This window comes from Balaenoptera musculus, chromosome 10 (assembly GCF_009873245.2).
Source record: "Balaenoptera musculus isolate JJ_BM4_2016_0621 chromosome 10, mBalMus1.pri.v3, whole genome shotgun sequence".
NCBI classification, from domain to species: domain Eukaryota; kingdom Metazoa; phylum Chordata; class Mammalia; order Artiodactyla; family Balaenopteridae; genus Balaenoptera; species Balaenoptera musculus.
Window position 1 is genome coordinate 27,787,269 of NC_045794.1, and position 21,325 is coordinate 27,808,593.

The 21,325-nt window shown below is 36.3% G+C and overlaps 1 protein-coding gene across 2 annotated transcripts in view; it reads right to left on the reverse strand.

Moving 5' to 3' along the window:
• Window positions 1-21,325, reverse strand: part of PKP2 (plakophilin 2) — an 84,724-nt gene that overhangs the window by 40,100 nt on the left and 23,299 nt on the right. For both annotated transcript variants that reach the window (XM_036865368.1, XM_036865367.1), the window contains exon 5: window positions 5,657-5,864. In XM_036865368.1, the coding sequence (XP_036721263.1) occupies window positions 5,657-5,864 (208 nt within the window). The remainder of the gene's footprint in view (window positions 1-5,656; window positions 5,865-21,325) is intronic.

Genomic DNA, 21,325 nt, shown 5'->3' on the forward strand with positions numbered 1-21,325 from the left:
AGTGTCCCTCCGCCACAGGTTTTGCAACACAATGACTTCATGGGTCACACCTCATCTTAAGAGGCCCTGGAGGGGGACAGACAGAATAAAACTCCAAAAACTCCTAAGGTGGTTGAAAACAATTGAAGGGCAGGTCTGAGGTTGAGTTTTGGTTACTAAGCTACAAAAGAAAGCTAAAAAGAAAAGAAAGAAAAGAAAAAAACAAGCTTCCTGTCCTAAATAAGCAAACAAATTAACAGTCTCTGCCTGTCAGAGGCTTAAAAATGTGAAGCATAATTATATTTTCTCTCTTTAAAAAGGACCACACAGAGCACTCAAAGGAAAAGTACACCTTACAATAAAAACCAGAGAGGATTAGTTTGAACAAAGGGAGTGGAATTTTCCTCCAACAGTCAATGTCCTTTGTAGCCTGTCATGCTGTATTATTTCTACAGAAGTATAAGGTTTGGGGAGTTTTAGTATAATTTTTGAATTTTTAATGTAGGCTATTGTACAGAAATGTCATGCTTGCCAAATTTCTGTATGGTACAAAGCTAAGGAAGAGCTTAAATGTTCACTAGAGATTCGGGATTGTACTTATACACACACACCCTCACACACATACATACAAAATCAATAAATGACCAATTACAAATTGGGAAAATGTGCATGCCAATATAGAACAAAGGGTTAAATACCATTAATATGCAGAGTTCTTATAAATCATTAAAAATTCAATTACTAGTAGAAAAATTAACCCAAAGCTAAAAGAGTCTAATATACATAGGAATGCAGGCTCTCTAGTAACTAAAGAAATGCAAATTCAACAACTACATATCATTTTCTGTGGCTATAGAAGACAAAACCAGACCAATGAGTGGAAATTCTGAGGAAGGAGATTTTGGCTCAGTGAAAGTATAAACTTCTAAGAGAGCTTTGAAGAAAACAGAAAGATCTGCTTATAAGATCCAGCACTATCACTGGAGCCAATAAAAAAAAATGAGCTCATCCTTTATCAAAATATCGACAAGGGGGTTTAATCTTAAAACTAGAGTGTTCGAAGAGACTAGCAGTCACCAAATGAGCCCAGTGACAAATTAGAATCACATATTCCTGGGCCACACCACAAATTTACTAAGCCTGACTCCCAGGATGAATTCCAGGAATTTATACTTTAAATATGATTCCAATTTCTCACATTGGGAAATTAATGGTTTAGATGACCCTAAATAGATGTTCCTTTCAATGATTAGATTCTATATTCCCTGATACTGTATTATATTTAGGGTTTGGATTTTCATTTGTTTCACCTTTAACTTCCGGTCAATTTAATCATAGTGCCTAAATTTCTATTATTATAGTTCTTTGTTGTAGCTGTTCTGTCTGTAATTTTCTATCACTAAGCTCTCATTCTAGCCAAAAAGAAGGGGAACTGGATTCTGGTAAGGGATATACTTTGAATAATTAGCAATTATAAGAAAGATAATGATAACTGCATTATCCAGAAACTTATTGCCAATTGATAGCTACAAAATGCAGCTACCTAGTAAAGGGATTTAATAGATATTGAAACCCATGTTTTATTAATATTGCTCTTTAGGACTGGAAATATAGCTATTTAAATCTGTATAATGTTTAGTAGCAAAACTTGTAAATTTTGAGATTAAATCTTCAAGGCGGAGCAGGAGGAGGAGAAGTGGTTCTTTTTAAACTTGTTTTTCAAAATTATCACAAAGCAGGAGGAATATACGTTTTTGCAATTTCCCTTGTATGGATCTACTCCTCCTTTCACCTAACTTCTGTAAGTCTTACATGGAATATCACATGATAGCAAAGGCCATTTATTCAAAACTATAAATAAACCCAAGGTACCTTGTTGCACCATTACAAGTGCAGAATAAAATAATTATACATTTAAAGAACGTGCATAATGAATATTTTATATAGTAAAATGTTTTCGTATTTTATGAAAATACAGAAATCCAATTAAATATTTTCATAAAATTTGCAGAGATCAACATGCATTTTCAACATATTTCATTGACAATCATCCCCTGACTCTTCCTTATGCAATTTGCAGAAGAGGGACAATACCCTACTTCATTCTTATCATGACCTGTTTTAACCCAAGGCAGAGCCCTACTCACTCCAGTTAAGTGCTCATTATTCAGTGACCTTAAAGATGAACTTTTGAGACTAGTATGTACTGTTTTCATTTCAACTAAATACACTACCACACTCACTTGGTAAGGGAGGGGGAACACACTCATGGGAGGAAAGTCTTTGATCCTGAAGTCTTTTCTTCAGAAGAGGGAAGAGCTTCCCTCCTAGGCTGGTACTGAACATGCCAGAAAAGTTAAGTGAGTTGACTTTCTTTCCCAGGGAACAAAGCTCTGGTGCTGAACTTCTCATGCATATATAGAAAAAGATGGTTTATTTTTTTATATCCTGGCCAGAAAAGTCAGGGTCTTATCTGAAAACACACGTGATTCTCTCATTTGTGTGTAATCTAGATATTCCCAGGCCATAAAACTCTTTTTTTATATTTGGTCAGGCATCCACAGCTGTTGAGAGACTTATATGAGTACCACAGTTGTTACTGCAATAACATACTGGCACAAAATAAGTGGCAACTTAATATGAAAGGACACAAAGGTAGTTCAGAGAAGCCCCTTCCTTCAAAACTCTGCAGAGAGGAAAGGAGGGGCCTGAGAGTAAAGTACAGAAGGATGGTATTTGAAAATGCTTCAGAGAGAGAGAAGTGATACTTGAGTAGCTATTGAAGAATGAGACGGTTTATACCAGGTGGTCTAGGTATGAAAAAGGATTCCACTCCAAGACAACAGCAGAAGCAAAGGTATCGAGACAGATGAGACATGGAACAGAGCAGCAAATTCTTTAGGATTTCGGAGCCTGGGCTAAAAGGGTATGAAAAGAGACACTGCTGCCAATGGTCACCAGGCTCACATCATAAAATCTTTGTGTGAGATGCTACAGAGTACAGACTTCAACATAGGTAATGGAGAAAATAAAGGGACAATATTTTTATTTTAGAAAGAAATCACTAGAAGCAGAGTTGTGGACAGACTGGGAATGCGCAATACTGAATCATAGAGGCCAGGCACAAGGTTACTGCAAGAGTAGACCAGAGAGATGAAGAGGGTTTGAATCCAGGCAGTGGCAAGAGGAGAGAGAGGAAGGGCCGAAAAGGAGCAAGGGAGAGCTCTCTGGTCCAAGATCTCAAAGACAAAGCCCATTCCCAAAGAAGTGTAAAAATGAGTCACTCTTTGCCCCCAAAACAGTAGGTGGGAGCCACTTTGATATACCAAAACACCCAGATAATACTGGGTTCAAATCTGGCCTTGTTCTTTGCTAGCTGTGCAACCTTGGGCAACTCACTTAACCCCCTGAGCCTCACACTGGTCATATGTAAAAAGTCAATAATACCATACCTTATGGAGCTGTCAGGAAGAACAGAGATAAAAAATGGAAAGCCCAAGCTTATGACTAGCATGTAATAGAGGCTCAATAAAAAGATGTTTACAAAATAGACAAGAAAAGATTCACATATATGGTTACTTGCTTTGTGGTTTGTTTTTTTTTTTTTTTAAATTGGGGTATAGTTGTTTTACAATGTTGTGTTAGTTTCTACTGTATCGCTTTGTGTTTCTAAACAAAGATATAAACATGTCTAAATTAGTCAACAATTTATTTTTGAGGCCCAAAAAGCACTTATTTAGCACTTCTATTAATAGAGCTAAAGGAAGTTATTTAGTAGGATTTGTATCAAACATTCAACTATCAACTCAATTCAATTAATATGTAATGAACACCTTCTGGTAGGGATGTTTAGCTTATACTAGAAATCCTGGGAACTGCACAATCAAACTCCATTTGTCAGCTCTGTAGATTATCTAAAGAAGACTGAATGGTTTCTGTGGCATCAATACCACAGAACATTCTCTGTCCTTAGTTTCCTTCTTCCTACACAAAAGAAGAGGAAGTTCATAAACAATGGATTATTTCCTTGACACACAGCCACACATCCTCCCAAGCTTTCTGACTACCACGCACCTTAACCTCGATCACTCTGTTACCCAAGTTTCCTCTGAATGACCAGCAGCTTCTTTGCTTTGCTAGTGATTTTCACTTTGCTGGGAATAACTTTCATTCTCCTTCAAAACACTAGTCCAAAGCCTAACCCTCTTTTAAGGTCCACGGTGAAATATATCTCCTTCATGAAGTCTTTTCTGAGTGTAAAACAGAATAATCTGTTTGATTCTCTTTCGTGATTCATAACTGTTTTTTAATAAAGAAAATGTTAGGTTCTAAACATGAGGTTTGGTTGCTGTTTTTTTGTTTTTGTTTTTTTTTTAATGCCAACCATCACATAATTGTTTACGTTTTAGTAGATGGAAAATAAAATTCACAACCTCTCTAGACTGTGATTCACCCTGGTTGGCACTTGAAGGCTGCCCTCTAAATGTTGGCTGAATGAATGAATGAATGAATGAATAAGTGATATCACTCTTAATTTCTGTAGGTATTTTAATGTAAGTCGTGGATATGAAAGGAAATCTCTCATGGGACATGACAGCATGCTGGCAGAAGGGTAGTACGGTGCAACCCTTCATATAGTTTTATAAAATTAAAATATATTGAGATAGAAAAATGTGATATTTTGAGATATAAATGGATAGAGAGAATATAATGACAACATTTTTATAGAAAAAAGAATACTGTTGTATAATAAAGGATGGCAAAAGTGCAACATATATTCAGTTCAACTTAAACAATATTTATAGAGTACCTCTTTTAAATAAGTATGAAGACTGTCAACTATTATCATTAAAAAAAACTTTTATATGATATATTAGAAAGGGTTAACTTCTTTGGACCTTAGTTTCCTCATCTGTAAAACTGAGATTTAATATCCAATAATACCTAAAAATACCTCAAAACCTAAGGTTTTTGTGAGAATAAATTAAAAATGTCTACTACCTGGGACACTGAAGATACTTAAAAGTTTCCCCAAGGCAATACTACTGATGATTACACTCAGTGATGTTTCTTGCACTCTTTGTAATGTGTTCATGGAGCTTTAGCAGAGCTGATGAACCATTTTCATTTCATTTTCAATGAACTATTTTCTCTTCTATCATACGTACTATTCATTTAAATGAAACTAGGCCTCCTTTCTCCATGCTTCAAGAATTACCAAAACAATTAGTTTAGTTCTATCTGATTATTTTAGTTTTCCAATCCATGCACAGAAGGGAGATATTTATTTTTCCAAATCAGTATTTGAGTAGAAATATAAAATGGAGAACTGAAAAACATATCCAGTCATGCTTTTTTCTTTTTTGGGGGTGTAGAGGGACAGGTAAGCTAGGAAGCTCGTATTGAGAGAGGTCCAGGTGATGGAAGCTGCATAGAATTTCTAATTAAAAATATTAACCAAAAGCCTCAGAATAATTTCCCCTTCAGAAAAAAGGAATTCAAACTTGACTCGAATCTGGGGTCTAAGCCAGCAGTAATAATGTTCCTTGAAAGCCCTCTCAGATAACAATGAGCCCATCAATCATTTGTTCCAGGAAACTTCAGAAAAAACAGATGATATTAACACATCTGGCTGGGGTGCACTGCGCTACCACCTGTAATAGTCAGTAAGCACTACCTGTTATTTGTTTCTTAGTCTCCAAGTCTCTGGTTTGCTTCAGCACCTGGAGCAGCCGCGGTACTCCATTGAGTTCAGCTACCTCCAATTTGTTGTCATTATCTTCAAACACCAAGTTTCTCAAGGCCCCACACACAGCTCGCTGGATATCTTCATTCTGAATTTTTAGGAGCTGTAGAAGCTTGGGGATGCCATGAAGCTGATTAACCTGGGGAAGAAGTAGATGCATATTTCAGATATTTATTAATTTTGATGTGGCATTAAAAATCTTCAACGTAATATGAATGAACAGATGAAGTTCACTGACTTTGTTGATAACTTCCACCAATCAATGTGTGGCACAACCTGGGACTCCAGTGTTCAATATACCCCTGCTCTAAGGCAGTATCTCTCATCAAGGAGCTTAGAATAAATCTGTGAAATTAAGACTGAAACCTATGAAAAAATTAAAGGGCAAAGTTAAGTGATAAAGAGTGAATAAGTGATAAGTGGATAGAAAGAGTTGAATAATAAAAGCCTTAATCATAATGAAGATGAAGAGAACTGGGAATCAGAGAAATAAAGTTTTATGGAAGAATACTACATTACATGAATTTTTTTCCAGGACAGAACTATACAGTCAATATAATATTTTATTTATTTATTTATTTTTGGCTGGATTGGGTCTTTGTTGCTGCGCATAGGCTTTCTCTAGTTGCAGCGAGCAGGGGCTATTCTTCGTTGCAGTGCATGAACTTCCCATTGCGGTGGCTTCTCTTATTGCAGAGCATAGGCTCTAGGCACGCGGGCTTCAGTAGTTGCAGCACATGGGCTCAGCAGTTGTGGCTCGTGGGCTCTAGAGTGCAGGCTCAGTAATTGTGGCACACGGGTTCAGTTGCTCCACGGCATGTGGGATCATCCCAGACCAGGGCTCAAACCCGTGTCCCCTGCATTGGCAGGTGGATTCTTAACCACTGCGCCACCAGGGAAGTCCTATACAGTCAATATAAATAATAGAAATCACTCCCATCAGTAGTAGAAGTAAAAATTCATTTACCATGGCAACTGTAGTAGCAATGCAAAACTAACCTTATTATTTTTTTTTTTATCGAGGTATAAATTACATATAACGTATTAGTTTCAGGTGCAGAACATAATGATTCGATATCTGTATATATCGTAAAATGATCATAATAAGTCTATTTAACATCCATCACCACACATAGTTAATTTTTTTTCTTGTGATAAGAACTCTTAAGATCTATTCTCTTAGCAACTTTTTACAGTCACCATGCTGTACATTACATTCCCATGACTTATTTATTTTATAATTGGAAGAGTGCAAGCTATTTTTATGATCGATTGCTTTCAGTATTTAAAAACATTGAAATAAATTATGCAAGCATTTTAGGTAAATAACATAACTTTACACTTTTTAATGTGTTATTTTAAAAATATTTCTTCCATACACATATGCAAGAAAGGGCATGATATTGGAGAAAGAACCAGAGGGTCAGAACTAGGAATAAAAAAGAAAAATAGAAGGTTTTGATTCTGAAACCTAAGGCTGTTTAAGAAGAGGCCAAATAATGAGTCTGAATAAAGTGACTTTGTGTTTTAGGCTGCAAATATTATCTAAAGAAATCAGGAGGAGGATGCAGCATTGCTGAAGAGAAATGTTAAGTTGCAGACTGAGGGCTTTCTTTCTCAGAGGGTTCCACTAGCACCTGATTAAAATTTTAAGTTGGTAAGAGCTTTTGGTAAAGATCTCAGTCATTTTCACCATCTTAATGCAGAAATTTTTAGGAATTAAGTTGCTGTGAATGAACATAAGTTTCCCATTCAGATGATGTTCATCACTTATGAATGATGCCCTAACTGCACAACAGTTCCCACTCAGGAGAGAGCTGCACACCTGGTCCAGTGGCACATTTCACATTTTCTATGTCTCTCATAGACAGACAAATGGAATTTAAGACATTGTCTTCCAATCTTACATCTTCCTTTGTTAGGACTGGGGAGTAGACTAGCAAGTCAGGAATAAAAGTCAAGGTTGTAAAATAATCTAGTAAAAATAATAAACAAAATAATAACCACAATAATAACAAAATAACAACTCTTCCTCCCACTTCTATCATTAGGAGGTATTGGCATAGTGTTAAGAATTTTATATACATTCTCTAATCAATAACTTGCAAGAACCTTAAGAGGAAAGTACTCTTTTGGTCCCTTTTAAGGCTTCAGTGGCAGCAGTAAGGAAGAATACTTCCACTTTTGGCTCCCTTCAGAGGAGACATTTGCAGAACAGGAGACAACTGGGAGACTGGCTATCCCAATTTTGTTGGGCTATGTCTAAAGCCATTCTAATGTATTTGTATGAAAATGCTAACAATGATAGCTACCAATAAGATCTGGTCCAGCAGATCATCTATTTGATCACTTCATCTATTCCTATTATTACACTTCCTTAAAAGCAGAAAGGCACAACTTATTTGAAAACAGCCTGTAACTCATGTGTTTCACTAATTCTGTCAATTTCTATTTCATAGTTAGGTTTTATGATGGTTGAATTCGTACGCTCTAGACTTCATAAATGGCAGCTAGACGACAGAAATATTTTATTACTTAATTTACAACTAATAAGTTGCCTTCTTCAAAATATGATGTGAAATGGCCTCCTGGCTAAATTGCATTTCCAGCTGTGATGATGGCATGAGTGAGAAGTGGCTAGTGGAAGCCTCCACTGCCCTGCCTGGGTGGCATGAATGGCTGTCTTCTGCTAACAGCCCTCTAACCCATTCCCTTACCCTGTCACCTTTATCCCCTTGGCTTTCAGCACTTGCTCCAGTCTGGAAAGAAGGAACTGCAGACACCTGATACTCAGATAAATGCTGATATCCAGCTATAGCTCTGCTCACTGTAGAATGTGACCCCCTAGTATCTGGCACCTACCTCATATTTAAAAATAGATTTTAGTTACCTTTATCCATTTTATCAAATAGATATATATCATATCAAATACAAGAAGTTGATAATATTCTGCTCATTGCCTATAACTAAGGCAGTTGGTAGTGACTCCTATTCACATTAGGTCCAACGTTAAATGCACTGTTCTTGCCCCTCTGAATTCAGGGAAACAGGTGGGACCAGAGAGGTTGCATATGTTTTTTATACTGAATCCTCAGGGGATTTGTTCCCCCTTTGGGAAAGGAAACAACCAGACTAACATGAACATCTCAGAACTTTAAAAAAGCTTCATTTGAGATGGTTTCTAAATATGTGAAAGGGGAAAATCGTATATTAGAATTTTAACTTTCTCCTTGACTGTTCTGATTCTTTTCCCTGCCAACTCTAAAAGAATTAAATGATGAGGGTTTCTGGTGGTAAATAAGTTGAACAAACTCTGTTGGCTCCCTCATGCCTGGTGCCTTTGCTCTCAGTTCCTTTCCTATCTGGAATGCTCTGCTCACTCTGCTTTTCTTCTGGCAAAGTCCTACTCATCCTGCATAAGCCAGCTCAAATGTCACCTCCTCTGTGAAGTGTCACCTTCTTTCTTTCCCTTCCCTCCCATTAGAATTAATCACTCCTTGCAAATTGGTATAACCTTTCAGGAAGGCGATTGTCAATATGTGTCAAAAACTTCAAACATATTCACTTTTAGTAAACTTCATTAGGAAATAATTTGAAAGGTAGACACAAACTAACATGATAATAGTAACTACATTATTTATAATACGGAAAAATAAGAAACCATAAATGTCCAAAGATGGGGGAAGACTGGTTAATGATTAATTGTCACATATCCATATACTGAGGTGTCCACAGGAGAGGCACAGCAATGTTTGAACTGACATTTTATTTGTCATATAGTTCCCTCATCAGTCAAATGGGGATTGTGCAAGATTAGCAGTGTGCTAGGCCCAGAGTAGTTACTCCACACATGATAGCTACTACTGTGACCATTAATACGCCACCATTAAAATGAAGTTTACAAAATATATATATATATATTTTTTTTTCTTCTTTTTTTTTTTTTTTGGCCATGCAGTGGCACGACCAGGAATCAAACCCGTGCCCCTGCAGTGGAAGCATGGAGTCCTAACCACTGGACCACCAGGGAGTTCCATTTACAAAATATTTTTAATGTTATGAGAAAATGCTTGAGGCAATGTTATTGAAAAAGTTGAATAAAATATCTAATGCATTTCTGCTCACAGACATAAAGAAGGGAATGAAACCAGGGGGTTTGGGAGAAATGGTGGGGTTATAATGTATGAATGGGGCATGCCACTTTGTATGTTTTTAAACAACAAGCATGTATTTAGGCATGCTTTTTAAAAACAAAACATCCCCATAAACAAAGCTACATATTCAATTTGATGACAGCTATGTACATGTATGCATTAAAAAAATCAAGAGAGGAAAACCAAATGATAACAATAGAGGGACTGTGGGCTTTTTTCCTTTTTTCTTTTTTAATTTCTCAAATTTCTTATAATGAGTTTGTATTAGTTTTACAATAAGATTTTGCAAGACAGTTATGGCAGTCACTGCTTCGGTGATGAGATTTGAAGCAGGCATGGAAACAAAACCAGCTTAAGAAGGGTCTTGCAGATTAAATTAAGGGATTTGTCCTTTATACTGCAGGCAAGCAGGGCAGTTATTGGAAAGGTCTTGCTGGATGCTGTGAAGAGACTGGGATTAGAAGTGGATAAGAATGGAGGCAGAGAGATTAATTAGGAGGCAGCTGGATTAAAAGGATGATGGTGACAGGGATCAGCATCTTGATTAGGGAGAGCAAGATGTAGGCAGATTCAGGACACTTTTTTAAAAAAATATTTATTTATTTATTTTATTTTCTTTATTTATTTTTTGGCTGTGTTGGGTCTTAGTTGTGGCACGCGGGATCTTCGTTGAGGCATGTGGGATCTTGTGTTGTGGCGCTCTGGCTCTTCTTTGTGGTGCACGGGCTTCTCTTTAGTTGTGGCATGCAGGTTTTCTCTTCTCCAGTTGCGGCACGCGGGCTCCAGAGCACATGGGCTCTGTAGTTTGTGGCACGCGGACTCTCTCGTTGAGGCGCAGGATCTCAGTAGTTGTGGCATGTGGGCTTAGTTGCCCCGTGGCATGTGGGATCTTTGTGCCCCAACCAGGGACTGAACCCATGTCCCCTGCATTGAAAGGCAGATTCTTTACCACTGGACGACCAGGGAAGTCCCCAGGACACTTTTAAGAGCAGCATTAATAGGACTTGAAGACTGCATGAACATGAGAAGTAAGGAAGAAAGAAGGTTCAAAGTCTCTGTTCCTATTTTGGTGTCAAACTACCTGGGTGAACTACCACTCACAGAGGAGTGAGTTATTATTTCAGGGCAAGCATTGTATGATTATCTGATTGCATTCTCACAACAACTCTTTGTAGTAGGACTATTAGTTCCAGTTTAAAGGAAAGCTGAGGTTTAGAGTGGTAAAATATCTTGCCCAAGGTCACCCAGGTAATTAGGTTGCTGGGATTCACACCCAGCCCCTGGCTACTCTTGAGAGTCAATGCTTAAACCACCACATACCCTACCTGCCAACCCAGCAGAAAGAACAAGTTTAGAAGGAGAACTGACTGAACAGTAGAGAAGAAACAGCAATGAAGATAATGTGTTCATTTTTAGATAAGTTGATATTGAGTCCAGTGGGATGTCTAACAAATAGACGGACATGTGGTTTGGAACCCAGGGAAAGATAAGGTCTGGAGATGCTGTGTCATTAGCACTCAGATCACACATTAGTGGAAGCCAGAGGAGTAGATGAGGTGGGTCAGGAGATGGTGTCAAATAAGAAAAGTCCCAGGAAAGCATCTAGGGAACATAAACATTTAAGGTACAGGTTGCGGATAATTTTTTTTTTTTTAACAGAAGAAACCTGAAGGAGTCAGAGAAATGGAAAAAGAGCCAGGAGACTCTGGGCCAAAAGAAGAAAGTTTCAAAAAGGAATGAGGGATTGACAGTGTTAAATGCTGAGTCTTAATCAAATAAAATAATAACTGAAAAGTTGACACTGAAGTTTATGATTTAAAATTTTGATCTTTATATTCAAACTGTAACTGTTTTTTGTAAATAACATTAAAAAACTATAGTACCATTCTTAATATTAATGGGATTTTGTTAATGCCCTTGGGTTATATTTTCATTTCTTAGATTTTTCTACCAAGCATATACATGTAGAGGTTTCATACAGTTTTCATGTTTCATTACTTTTAAAACCAGTCTTTGTTCTAGCTTTATTACAATGAATAAGAGCTAAGAAGGCAAGCATAGGTTTAATCCTATATGCAAGCAAAATGATATTTACAATCAAATTAGTAATTTAAGAGATAGTGGAAATCTAGCCCAACTTGGGTAACAAGAGAAAATTTCATGTAATTCCACATTATAAAATGAAAGCATGTATAAAAATGCTGAGTTTTCAAAATTGGGAATAAAAAAAGATTTGTGTATAAAGAAGGTTTATTACTAGCTAAATGTATTATTTTAAAAAATGCTTACTTATTTTTTCCATGGAATAAACATAGGCAAAGGGTCAGTGAGAAATACCCAAGACTTACATAACTTTTAAAAGTAAAAATAGATGGGATAGGTCTTTTGAAGCAATACATAAAATACAGATATCATGAAGAAAAATATTGACAAATTTACTTCATAAGAATTTAAAATTAGGGACTTCCCTGGTGGCACAGTGGTTAAGAATCCACCTGCCAGTGCAGGGGACACGGGTTCCAGTCCTGGTCCGGGAGGATCCCACATGCTGCGGAGCAACTAGGCCCGTGTGCCACAACTACTGAGCCAGTGCTCTAGAGCCCGCGAGCCACAACTACTGAGCCCATGTGCCACAACTACTGAAGCCCGCGCGCCTAGAGCCTGTGCTCCGCAACAAGAGAAGCCATGGCGATGAGAAGCCCGCACACCACAATGAAGAGTGGCCCCCACTCGCCGCAACTAGAGAAAGCCTGCACTCAGCAACAAAGACCCAACGCAGCCAAAAATAAATTAATTAATTAATTAAAAAAAAAAGAATTTAAAATCATGCACAATGAAAGATATCATAAGCAAAGTTAGGAAACAACACTGTCACATATGTAGCAATGGATTAACGTGCATAATAGGTAAAGAACTCCTACAAATAATTAAGAAACAGACACACGTCTTGGGACTTCCCTGGTGGCACAGAGGGTAAGACTCTGCGCTCCCAATGCAGGGGGCCCAGGTTCGATCCCTGGTCAGGGAACTGTATCCCACATGCATGCCGCAACTAAGAGTTTGCATGCCACAACTAAGGAGCCAGCAAGCTGCAACTAAGGAGCCCGAGAGCTGCAACTGGGAAGCCTGCCTGCCACAACTAAGACTCAGTGCAACCAAAATAAATGAATAAATAAATAAATAAAATATTAAAAAAAAAGAAACAGACACACATCTTAGAAAAAATAGCCAATGAATTAAAAAATGACAATTGACTGAATAAATACAAAGTCAAAAAAATATCAAAAAATGCTCATCTTCATGAATAATTAATGAAATGCAAGTGAAAAAAAAATCAGTGGAAGCTCATTTGTCTGACTTACTAACTGATCTGCAGGATTAATCACATTCTCTTTTCCCTCTGTGACATCCACAGATTTTGAGTACTATCAAAGCTGTAGGCTAGTATACGTTGGCCTTTGCATTCTTATTTCTTCTAGTTTACCAAGAATAACTTAGGTTTCTTACTCAATGCATTTATGTCAGTTATACTTGTTATTGTAATTATGTAATTTATTTACCTATTCTGAAAAAGCTCTGTGTATCTGAAAACTAATTTGAATGCTTTAGAAAGACTAGAGAAAGGTGAAGAGCTTTAAAAAGCTCTGTAATTGGTTGTGGAAGAAATTAACCTAAAAGACTAGGTAAAAATATAAGAATCTAGAAGGATACGAACTCAGATGAATAAGTGCCACTAAGTTCTCATCTCACTCCAAAAAAACTAAAAATGGCAAATGAAACATAATCAGCATAGTTTATGTATGAAAGACAATGACAAATTCTGTGTGTGTGTGTGCATAATTTTTTAAAAGAATTTCTCTGTAACTCTGATTACCTGATCAGTTATTCGTCTTGATTTCCAGAAATGGAGAATTTCTTCTATAAAGAGATACCTTTCTTTCTCCTTATCAGATTAACAAAAATGAACAAAAAAGAATAATATGTTGTGGTAGTAATGGTGCATGTAAATAGGCACTTTGACACCATGCTGGTGGGAGTGTAAATTTGTATAATTTGGGGGAAGATTTATAGGAGGTTATTTATCAAAATTAAAAGTGACTAACTAGTAATGAGGACTGGATTTACCTACCATTTGAACAATTTTAAAAACCAGACAAGGCTTCCCTGGTGGCGCAGTGGTTGAGAATCTGCCTGCCAATGCAGGGGACATGGGTTCGAGCCCTGGTCTGGGAAGATCTCACATGTCACGGAGCAACTAGGCCCGTGAGCCACAACTACTGAGCCTGCGTGTCTGGAGCCTGTACTCCGCAACAAGAGAGGCCACGATAGTGAGAGGTCCACGTACCATGATGAAGAGTGGCCCCCGCTTCCCACAACTGGAGAAAGTCCTCGCACAGAAACGAAGACCCAACACAGCCAAAAATAAATAAATAAATAAATAATAATTTAAAAAAAAAGAAAAAGCTACAGAGACATAGAGTATTTAAAAAAAAAAAAAACCAGACAAAACATACAATAGTTTCAATAACTGGACATGAGGCAATGATGGACAGTGATCCCTAAGAGATGGAGAACCAGCAAGGACAGCCCTACTGCTGCCTCAGATCACAGTCTTGAGAGAGTTCCCAGGCTATGGTGCGATGCGGGAAAACCTAAAGTGGAATTCAACAAGCAGAGCTGAAGAGAAAGAGTGAAGAATCCAAGAAGAACAAGGAGGCTAATGTTTGCAGGGAGGAGTAACAGTAAGAAAAGAGCTGCACAGAAAGAGAACGCCTGAGATCTGCAGAGGGTCCCCATTTAGTATTCAGTAGAGTATTAATCAGTTCATCTTTGTGAGGAAGTTGCCTGAGGCCACGGAAGTAACTGCCTAAAAAAGTTACTGCTCCTCATGCTCACACAGGCCCGTGAACAGGGCCTATTCTCACTAGCCAGCCAGAAAGCCTCATAATTCATAGTACATTGGGTAGAGTTCTCAGAAGTGTCTTGCCTTAAGAAGTGGGGACTAATTAGTTCTAGAATAAATGCTGCTCTGGTCCCACCAACAAATCTTAAAAGCAAGATTTGAAAGAGTCAAACTGTTTTCAAGTAATTTAATTGTCATCCTTGAGTTTGTGAAGAAAACTCAAGAATATCTACAAATATAAAAATGTCCAGCATCCAACAAGATAAAATTCATAATACCTGGCATTCAATAAAAAATTTCCAGGCATGCAAAGAAGAAAAATATTATCCATAATGAGGAGTAAAAACAATCAAATGAAACCCACTCAGAATGTAAATTGGTGCAGCCACTATGGAAAACAGTATGGAGGTTCCTCAAATAACTGAAAATAGAGTTGCCATATGATTCAGCAATCCCACTCCTGGGCATATATCTGTTCTTTTTTTTTTTTAAATCTGTCATCAATTTTATACACATCACTGTATACATGTCAATCCCAATCGCCCAATTCAGCACACCACCATCCCCACCCCACCGCAGTTTTCCCCCCTTGGTGTCCATACGTTTGTTCTCTACATCTGTGTCTCAACTTCTGTCCTGGGCATATATCTGGACAGAACTATAATTTGAAAAGATACATGCACCCCTATGTTCATAGCAGCACTATTCACAATAGCCAAGACATGGAAACAACTGACAGATGAATGGATAAAGACGATGTGATAGATATAATGGAATACTACTCAGGCATAAAAAAGAATGAAACAATGCCAGTTGCAGCAACATGGATGGACCCAGAGATTATCATACTAAGTGAGTAAGTCAGAAAGAGAAAGATAAATACCATATGATATCACTTATATGTGGAACCTAAAATATGACACAAATGAACTTACCTATGAAACAGAAACGGACTCACCGACATAGAGAACAGACTTGTGGTTGCCAAGTGGGAGGGGAAGGTAGGGGAGGGAAGGATTGGGAGTTTGGGATTAGCAGATGCAAACTATTATATATAGGATGGATAAACAACAAGATCCTACTGTATAGCACAGGGAACTATATTCAATATTCTGTAATAAACCATAATAGAAAGGAATATGAAAAAGAATACATATATGTATACCTGAATCACTTTGCTGGACAGCAGAAATTAACACAACATTGTAAATCAACTATATTTCAATAAAATAAATTAAAAAAAAATGAAACCCACCTAGAATGGACACAGATGTTAGAATTAACAGACAAGGTCATTCAAGCAGCTATTTTAACAGTCTTCCCTACGTTCAGATATCTTGAGGAAAGATGAAACATGTTAGGTAGGGACACAGAAGATATAAAAAAGACCCAAATTTAACTTCTAGAGAGGAAAACTATAATTTATGAAATAAAAAGTACACTGAATGAGATTAATGGCATATTAAACATTGCAGAAAAAATTTTAGTATATTTAAAGCATAGAAAATGAATTTATCCAAAAAGAAACATACAGAAAAAAGAAACCAACTAAAAAAGAAAAATAGAGTATGCATGAGCTGTGGGACAACTTCAAGCAGCCTAATATATATGTAACTGTAGTTCCCGAAGGTGGGACAGAAGAAAATTTCCCAAACAAAATTCCAAAATTTGATGAAAAGCATAAATCAACAATTTTGAGAAGTCTAATGAACTCAAGAAGCCTACGGAAAACTGCACAAAGGTACATTGTGACCGAACTGCTCAACACCAATGATAAAGATAAAATCTTAAAAGCAGCTTGGGTAGGCAGGGAGAGACATATCATGTACAGTACAAAAATAAGGAGGACAGGACATTTCTTGTCTGAAACAATGCAGGTGACAAGACAATGGAGCAACAACTTTCAAGTATTGGAATTAAAACACCATCAACCTAGGGTTCTGTTACTAGTGAAAATATCTTTCAAAAGCAAAGATGAAATTCTTTTTCAGATATTCAAAGCTGAAATAGTTAAGCGGAGATTTGCATTATAATATATGTTTTAAAAAATTCTTCAGGCAAAGGGAAATGACATCAGATGACACCACCTACAAAAAGAAATGAAGAGCACTGGAACAACTTAGATAAAATGAACAAAGACTTTGGTCTTTGAATGACATAAACTACCAAAGCTCAACAGGAAGAAATAGATAGTCCAAATAGCCCCATATCAGTTAAAGAAATTAAATTTATAGTTAATAACCTTCTCACAAAGAAGACTTATGGTTAAAATAGCTTCACTGGTGAATTCCACCAAACATTTAAGGAAGAAATAATACCAAGTCCAATCAAAATCTTTCAGAAAATTGAAGAGAAGAGGACACTTTCCAATTTATTCTATGAGGCTAGTATTACCCTCAATCTAAAACTGGACAAAGACATTACAAGAAAAGAAAATTACAGGTCAGTATCATTTGTAAATTAGCTTTGTAATTTCTTGACAAAATTTTAGCAAATCTAATTCAAAAATATAAAAAGTGACAGTACATCATGACCAAGAGAGTTTCATCATAGGAATGGGGTAACATTTAAAAATCAAAGTAATATATCATATTAGCAAAATTAAAATAAAAACCAGAGAAGTATTTCAATAGATGTATAAAAAGCATTTGACAAAATTCAACAGTCATTCCTGAGGGGGAAAAAAAATCTATTAAATTAGGGACAGAAGGGAAGTTATTCAACTTGATTCGGTGATTTATGAAAAACCTACACCAACAGCTAACATCATACTCAATGGTAAAAAGCTGAAAGCTTTTCCTCAAAGATCAGAAGCAACAAGGATGCCCACTCTCACCACTTCTGTTCAACATAGTATTGAAAGTCTTAGCCAGAGCAACTAGGCAAGAAAAAGAAATAAAAGGCATCAAATCAGAAAGGAAGAAGTAAAATTGTCACTATTTGCAGATGACATGATATTATGTACAGGAAACCCTAAAGACGTCACAGAAAACTGTTAGAACTAATCAACAAATTCAGTAAAGTTGTAAGATACCAAACTAATATACAAAAATCGGTTGCATTTCTTTATACTTAATAACAAACTATCAGACAGAGAAATTAAGAAAACAATCCCATTTACAATTGCAGCAAAAAGAATAAAATCCTAGGAATAAATTTAACCAATGAGGTGAAAGACCTGTATACTGAAAATTATAAGACATTGATGAAAGAAACTGAAGAAGACACAAGTAAATGGAAATATATTCCATGCTCATAGATTGGAAGAATTAATATCATTAAAATGTCTATACTACCCAAAGCAATCTCCAGATTCAATGAAATCCCCATCAAGATTCCAACAGTATTTTTCATGGAAGTAGAACAAGCAATCCTAACATTTATATAGAACCACAAAAGACCCTGATAGATAAAGGAATCTTGAGAAAAAAGAACAAAGCTGGAGGCATCATGCTTCCTTGATTTCAAACTATATTTAAAAGCTATAATAATCAAACCAGTATGATTTTAGAATAAAAACAGACATATAGATCAGTGGAACAGATTAGAGAGCCCAGAAATAAACCCACACATTATGATCAATTTACAACAAAGAAGCCAAGAATACACAATAAAAGGTTTTGGGGAAGCTGCACAGCCACATGCAAAAAAATGTAACTGTACCCCTATCTTACACCATACACAAAAATCAACTGAAAATGGATTAAAGACTTGAACGTAAGACCTGAAACCATAAAACTCCTGGAAGGAAACAGGCTGTAAGCTCCTTGACGTTGGTCTTGGTGATGATTTTTTGGATTTGACATCCAAAGAAAGGCAACAAAAGCAAAAATAAACAAGTAGGACTATATCAAACTAAAAAGTTTCTGCACAGCAGAAGAATAGATCAACAAAAGGCAACCTATACAATGGGAGAAAATATTTGCAAATCATATGCCTGATAAGGGATGTATATAAAGTATATATATATATATACTTTATATACTTTATGTATATAAAGTATACAAAGAACTCATACAACTCAACATCAAAACAAACAACCTGATTAAAAAATGGGAAGAGGACATGAATAGACATTTTTCCAAAGAAAACAGACAGATGGCCAATAAACACATGAAAAGATGTGTCACTAATCAGCATCATTAATCAACAAGGAAATGAAAATCAAAACCACAATGAGATATTACCTCACACCCGTTAGAATTGCTATTACCAAAAAGACAAGAAACTTTTGTGTACTGTTGGTGGGAATGTAAATTGGAGCAGCCACTGTGGAAAATGGTATGGAGGTTCCTCAAAAAATGAAAAATAGAACAACCATATAATGCAGCAATTCTACTTATAGGTATTATCTGAAGGAAACAAAAACACTAACTCAAAAAGATATATGAACCCCCGTGTTCACTGCAGCATTATTATTATTATTTTTAATAAATTTATTTAATTTATTTATTTATTTTTGGCTGTGTTGGGTCTTCGTTGCTGTGCACCGGCTTTCTCTAGTTGCAGTGAGCCGGGGCTACTCTTCGTTGTGGTGTGCGGGCTTCTCATTGCGGTGGCTTCTCGTTGCAGAGCACGGGCTCTAGGCGCACGGGCTTCAGCAGTTGTGGCGCACGGGCTTAGTTGTTCTGCGGCATGTGGGATCTTCCCAGACCAGGGCTCGAATCCGTGTACCCTCCATTGGCAGGCAGATTCTTAACCACTGCGCCACCAGGGAAGCTCGACTGCAGCATTATTTATAATAGCTAAGACATGGAAACAACCTAAGTGTCCATTGATGGATGAATAGATAAAGAACTTGTGGTGTGTGTGTGTAAATATATATATATGGAATATTATTCAGCTATAAAAAGGAAGGAATTACTGCCACTGCAACAACATGTATGGACCTTAAAGGCATTATGCTAACTGAAATAAGTCAGACAGAGATAGACAAACACCCTATGACCTCACTCACATCTGGAATCTAAGAAACAAATAAAACAAAAAAACCCCAAAATCATAGGTACAGAGTACAGTTTGGTGGTTGCCAGAGGTGGGGAGGAGGTTTGGGGCAGGGTGCAATGGGTGAAGGGGGTCAAAAAGTACAAACTAAAAAAAAAACTAAAAAAAAAAAAAAAAAAAGGTACAAACTTCCGGCTATAAAATAAACAAGTCCTGGGGATGTAATGTACAGCATGATGACTATAGTTAATAATACTGTATTGTATATTTGAAAGTTGCTAAGACAGTAGATCTTAAAACTTCTCATGACAAGAAAAAAAATTTTGTAACTGTGTGTGGTGATAAACGGTAACCAGATTTATTGTGGTGATCACTGCACAATATATACATACACCATACCATTATATTGTATACCTGAAACTAATATAATGTTATATGTCAATTACATCTTAATTAAAAAAACAAAACAAAAAGCTGGAAAAAACTGTTGTTAAAAATACTAAAGTATAAGCCTTTTCCCTTTCTTCCAAAAAAAAAAAAAAGCAAGCAAGAAAAGAAAAAAGAAAAAGAAAAACCACAAAAATACCCCAGATTAAATTCCTCAAAAAACAACAACAACAACAACAAAAACTTACAGGTAGCATCATACTTAATAGTGTAAGCACAACTGAATGCTTTCCCCTACAATCAGGAACAGGACATGTCCACTCTCACTTCTTTTTAACATTGTACTGGAGGTTCTAGCCAGTACTAAATTAAAAAAAAAAAAGACATATAAGTCATCCAGATTAGAAAGGAAGAAACAAAACTGTCTTTATTTACAGTTGGCATGACCTTCTATGTAGAAATGTGATGAATCTACAAATATGCTACAAGACCTGATAAGTGAATTAGGTAATAACACAGATACAAAATCAACATATAAAAATCAACTGCATTTCTATCTACTATCATTGAACTATCAAAAATTGAAATGAAAAGAAAAAGTTGACCATTTATAAAAGCATCTAGAAATATGGTATCTTTAGGGAAAGATCTGACAAAAAAATGAAAGATCTCTAGAGTAAAAACTACAAAACACTGTTGAGAGAAATTAAAGAAGACCTAAGTAAGTGGTGCAGTATACCATGTTCAGAGGTCAGAAGACTTGTTTAGATGTCAATTCTCCACATATTGATCTATAGATTCAATGCAACCTCAAAACAAAATCCCAGCAGTTCTATAAAATATGGAAATTGACAAGCTCATTTCTAAAATTCAAATGGAACAGCAAAATACCTAGAATAGCCAAAATAACTTGAAAAAGAACAAAGTCAGAGGACTAACATTACCTAATTTCAAGACTTAATATAAAACTATGGTAATCAAGACAGTACGGTATTTGTATAAAGATAGACAGAGATCAATGGAATAGAATACATAGTCCAGAAATAAACTCACATATATGTATATGATCAATTCCTTTTCAACAAAAGTGCAAAAAAAAACTCACTACCAAAAGGCTAGTCTTTTTAACAAATTCTGCCTAAACAATTGCATATACATATATTTTAACAAAAGCAATTTTGGTCCACATCTTGCAATATATGCAAAAATTAA